Genomic DNA, 5,137 nt, shown 5'->3' with positions numbered 1-5,137 from the left:
GTGATATATTATCCATTTCACAAAAATAATATAGATATCTTTTTAAATATAGTAATAAAAACATACTAGTGCCTTTTAAATATACTATTACTTACCACCCCTTTTCATATTGTACTATCACAGACACTTTGGAATTGGTTTAAAAGCACATCATTCATTATTCAAAGCTCATCTTTGCATATTATTCCAGCTCAAGTCTGCCAGGCTCCCTGTGAAATCGTTCACAAAATTGATAACAGCAGACACACACGCAATAAAAAGATCGCCTTGGGCAGCCCGAGCTCCCATTATGCAGATCGAGCTGCAATTTTCTCTAACAAAGCCTGCCCTGATCCAGGACTGGGTGGCACTTTATTTATTTATTTATTTATTTATCCTCCACCGGTTGCCTTTTCTCTTTTTTTTTTTTTTTTTTAATTTCCTTTTTTCCCCCTCTCCGTGTCCCTTCTGCCCCCGCCCCGCCGGGCCGCCCGGAGCGGGGCCCCGAGGGCGCTGCGCCCGCGGCCTCTCCGGCGGGCCCCGCAGCAGCTTGCGGGACCGCCTCAATCGGATTAGCTCCGCTCCGGGGAGCGGCGGCTGATGGCGGCTCCGCTGCCCGTCGCACCGAGCGGGGACAATCCGATTAGGGCCGCCGGGGCCGCGGGTGGCATCCGGCGGTCCCGCCGGGGCATTGCGCGTTTACTGGTGGCGTTAATGACCGCCGGGCGAGGCCGGGCCGGTGTCCCTCGGTGCCGTGAGCCGGGGAAACGCTCTCGACGGCCGGGGGCCGGGACGCGCCTCCGTCAGCGCCCGCGCCGGGGAGCTCCGGGCGGCAGCTTCGCCGCGGCCGTCGGACCCCGTCGGGCCGGAGCCTACTCCGACCCCGCGACCCCTGCGGAGCACCGGGGTCTCAAAAAAGGCACACCGGGCCCCGCTTTTGCCGTGGGGCTGCCGCGGAGCAGAGCCGCGCAGAGCGGGGCCCGCAGGTGCCGCCGGGGGCTGCGAGCGCGGCGCCTGGGCCCGGCAGGTCCGTCCTGCTCGCTGCCGCTGCCGGCGAAACGATTGGGTACGTTGCGGTAATTGAATACAAAGGTTTAAAAACTAATCAAGTCTTTCCTGTCACCGCTCCGGCATCCCGGGCTCGCCCTGCCAGGTGCTGATCAAATGCCATTACATTCTATTAACAGGGAAATTCTATTCCCTGTTTTCATTTCCCTTTATAAGGGAGAACTAAGTAAATGCACCGAGCGTTATTTAATTGTTAACGCCTTGAGTCCCGTTCGGCCGTCAGGGACCGGCTGCCTGCGCGCACGGCAGCCGCGCCGGGCTCCATAAATTAAACCCAAACGGAATCTCGCCCTGTAGGGCTCCGGCCGCCCCCCAGGCTGGCCCCGGGAACGGCCTCGTCCCGCCGCTCCGCGCTGCCGTCGGGGCAGGAGCCTGGGCAGCCGCGGGCTGCGGGGACGGACTCCCGCCTCGCAGGGTGGCCTCGGACCGTCGGGGCCCGTGGTGGGGCGGGGCCGGGGGCGCCGGGCGGTGCGGGCCGGGCCGGGCCGGGCCGGGAGCGGCGCCCCCGACGTGCGACCCTCGGCCCCGCCCCCGCCCCGCGCGGGGCCATTGTTCGCGCGCCCCTGTGATGTCACCGCGGCGGCGGCGGCCCCCGCGCCCGGGCGCGAGGCCGGTGCGGGGCGGCGGCAGCCAATGGGCGCGCGGAGGGCGGGCAGCGGCGGCCAATGGCGGCGGCGGGGGCGCACGCTGCGCGGGGCGCGCGGCGGCCCCCGGGCGGTGACGGGGCGGCGCGCGCGCGCTCCGCAAAGTTTGGTGTCGGCGGCGGGTCCGGCCGGGCCGCGAGCGCAGCGCGAGCGGCGGCGCCTCCACAGCGGCGCGAGGGCGGCGGTGGCGGAGCATGGACCCGCCGAGGATGGACCCGCCGGGGCCGGCGCAGGGCCAGCACCAGCACGAGCCCATCAGCTTCGGCATCGACCAGATCCTCAACAGCCCCGAGCAGGACAGCGCTCCCCCGCCGCCCCCCCGGGGCCCCGACGGCGCGACCTTCCTGGGCGGCCCCGGCGGCCGCGGCGGTGCGCCCTACCCGGCCCTGCCGGCCCCCTTCCCGGCCATCGCCGCGCCCTTCGAGGACTCGGGATCGTACAGTGTGAACCTCAGCCTGGCCCCGGCCGGCGTGATCCGGGTGCCGGCGCACAGGCCCATCCCCGGGGCCGTGCCGCCGCCCATCTCCAGCGCCATCCCGGCCATGCCCGCCGTGCCCAGTCTGGGCAGCCTCAACTTCCCCTGGATGGAGAGCAGCCGGCGCTTCGTCAAGGACAGGTTCACAGGTAAGGCGCCGGGGCGGAGCGCGCGAGCCGGCTCCCGACAACGAACGGAAGGGCCAATAAAAAATATAAAACGAAATAATAACAGTAATGCGAGTAAGAATAAAAGCAAAGGCGGCCGCTGGATGCTTCCCTTCCCCGCGCTCGCAGCGAGGCGAAAAATCGCTCTCCTCACGGCGTGGATAGCGCGGGGCGCCCCGAGGGGCGGCCGGGCCCCGCTCGTCTCCGTAGCTCTTCGACGAGAGGTGGAAGCGGGAGCCCGGGGAGCCGCGGTCCCTGCGGGGGCCGGCGGGGCGCGGGCGGCCGGCGGGCAGAGCGGCGGCCCCGGGGGGCGGCCGGCACCGTGCGGGCGCGGGGCTGACCCCTGTGCTTCCCCCCCGGGCAGCGGCGGCGGCGCTGACGCCCTTCACCGTGACACGGCGGATCGGGCATCCTTACCAGAACCGGACTCCGCCGAAGCGCAAGAAACCGCGGACATCCTTCTCCCGGGTGCAGATCTGCGAGCTGGAGAAGCGCTTCCATCGGCAGAAGTACCTGGCCTCGGCCGAGCGCGCTGCCCTCGCCAAGTCCCTCAAGATGACGGACGCCCAGGTGAAGACCTGGTTCCAGAACCGGCGCACCAAGTGGCGGTGAGTCCCGTGCCCCCGGAGCCGCCCCGTCCTGCCGCTGCCCCCGGCGGCTCCCCCGCCCGCCGCCCTGCGAGTCCCGCTCCGGCCGGGGTCGCCCCCCTTGCCAGCTGCTGGCAGGCAAACCGTTTGGGGACAGTTTTTATTATAATACGATCATAATTATTACTGTTATTATCGTTTTATATTTCTTTTTCGATAGTCCCCCATTCAGAAAACGGGGGATTGTTAGTAAAAACGAGGGATTCTTCGAAATAATGGGGGTTTTTTTTGAAGAAACGGGGAAACAATTTGAAAAAAAAAATCGCGGGAATGTTGGGAGAAAAAGGGGGAATATTTGGAAACGGGATTACTGGGTGACGGCGGGTTTCCAGGCTCTCCCGGCCGCCCACAGTCCCTCCGTTGGCGGTCAAGCGGCGGCCGCCCGGCGGTGCCGGCCCCGGAAGGACGCGCCGGCCGCCCCGCCTGGTTCCCGCCACCGCCGGGCCTGCCCCGGCCCCGGCCCCGGCCCCGGGCCGGCCGCTGCCCGCGGAGTCCCGGGCAGCGCGTGGCCCGTGTCCGGGCGCGGGCTGAGCGTGTCCCCCGGCAGGCGGCAGACGGCGGAGGAGCGGGAGGCCGAGCGGCAGCAGGCGAGCCGGCTGATGCTGCAGCTGCAGCACGACGCCTTCCAGAAGTCGCTGAACGAGTCGATCCAGCCCGACCCGCTGTGCCTGCACAACTCGTCGCTGTTCGCGCTGCAGAACCTGCAGCCCTGGGAGGAGGAGAGCGCCAAGATCCCCCCGGTCACCTCGCTCGTCTGAGCCCGGCACACGGGGCACGCAGCGGACTGGCCCCGGAGCGCGGCCGGCGGCTCCCCCTGTCCCGGGGCCGCGGCTCCCCCGACGGGGCGGGTGGCGGGGCGGCGAGGGGCGCCCCCGGGGCTGACACCGGCACCGGGTCCCACCGGAGCCGCTTCCCCGAGGCCGGCGCGGAGAGGAGCCGCTTGTATATTTGTGTCGATGTTCCACTAGGAAGGGAAATATGTCACTTTTTGTAAGAAGTGTTAATACTTTAATTTATTTATGCATCGAGATTTTGGGCACTATTAATATGGAATTATATAAAACCTCGATTATTTATATCGAAATCTGAACATAGGTATTTTGTGTTGGCTTTGGAACAAAAGGCTATTTTTTTCCTGTTCTGAGGATAGTGTAAAGAAAAAATACCTCCCTATCACTTAGCGGAGGGGACTCGGTGGAGCCGGTGATGACTCATTAGCTTCGGAAACCCTATTAAACTGAAAAGCGGTAGCTCCCATCTGTCCCAGGTGAAGTTAATGTCAGCTGTAATTTATTCACCGTAGTAATAAGGGCTCCTTCCAGGCACCACACGCCGTTCTGTCCTCACCTTCCCAGCCGATGAGCTTTAGCGCCCCGAAACAGCGCTCGCTTCCCTGCGCCACCGGCTCTCGAGAAAGCGCCTTATGTTTCATAATAAAGAAGATTTGGGGTTGACACAGACCATGTATAATACTTTGTACTTGCCGAGACGTGTAAATAAACGTTTTCTTTACAAATGTCTCTCCGCTCTCTGCCTGCCGCCGCGCCGGGGAGAGCCGAGCCGAGCCGAGCCGAGCCCGCTGGGCCGGGCCGTGGCCGGCGGCCGCCGCAGAGCCTCAGCTGCCACGGAGGAGAGGGACCTAAATGGGGGCGGCAGAGGAGCAGGGAGCGGAGCCGGGACGGCGGGCGGACTCGGAGCGGGGCTGCGGCGCGGGGCGGGCGCGGTTGTGCGCTGCGCTGCCGGTGCGGGTGAACGCGGCCGGGAGCGATCCCGACTCTGGGACACGGCGGAGGAGCGAGGGGTGGCCGGGCGGGGGGAGTGCGGGCGCCGGTGCAGGCCCCGCCGGTCCCCGGTAATTTCTCGCCATCAGCTACGCGGTCCCGACTCGCCCGCCGGCGGAGCCCGCTGGTTTTCGTTTTGCTGCCTTTTCTGCGCCGCCAGCGGGACGGCGGTGGCTGCGGCCGAGGCTCCGGTCCTCGCCCCCAGCCCCGTTGTGCGGGGGGATTTTTAAAAACAACCTCCCGTAGTTCTCGGGCCCGGGTGCCTCGGCCTCCAACAACGGAGGAAGCTGCAGAACTGACATTTTTAGAGAGCAGCCACGACCAGGCGGGTTTCCCCCGGCCACGGGCAGGAGCCGGCGCTGCCGTGGCCGCGTTC

The 5,137-nt window shown here is 65.8% G+C and overlaps 1 protein-coding gene across 1 annotated transcript; it reads left to right on the top strand.

Annotated features, from left to right (window-relative positions):
• Nucleotides 1-1,807: 1,807 nt before the first annotated feature.
• TLX3 (T cell leukemia homeobox 3) lies at nt 1,808-4,462 on the top strand. The gene is made up of 3 exons (XM_074552164.1): nt 1,808-2,315; nt 2,698-2,941; nt 3,528-4,462. Exons 1-3 carry the CDS (start codon nt 1,886-1,888, stop codon nt 3,736-3,738), a joined length of 885 nt encoding a protein of 294 aa, XP_074408265.1. The 5' UTR covers nt 1,808-1,885; the 3' UTR covers nt 3,739-4,462.
• Nucleotides 4,463-5,137: the final 675 nt, after the last annotated feature.

Source organism: Zonotrichia albicollis, chromosome 15 (assembly GCF_047830755.1).
Source record: "Zonotrichia albicollis isolate bZonAlb1 chromosome 15, bZonAlb1.hap1, whole genome shotgun sequence".
Classification (NCBI taxonomy): Eukaryota; Metazoa; Chordata; class Aves; order Passeriformes; family Passerellidae; genus Zonotrichia; species Zonotrichia albicollis.
This window is presented reverse-complemented; position numbering and strand designations above follow the sequence as displayed.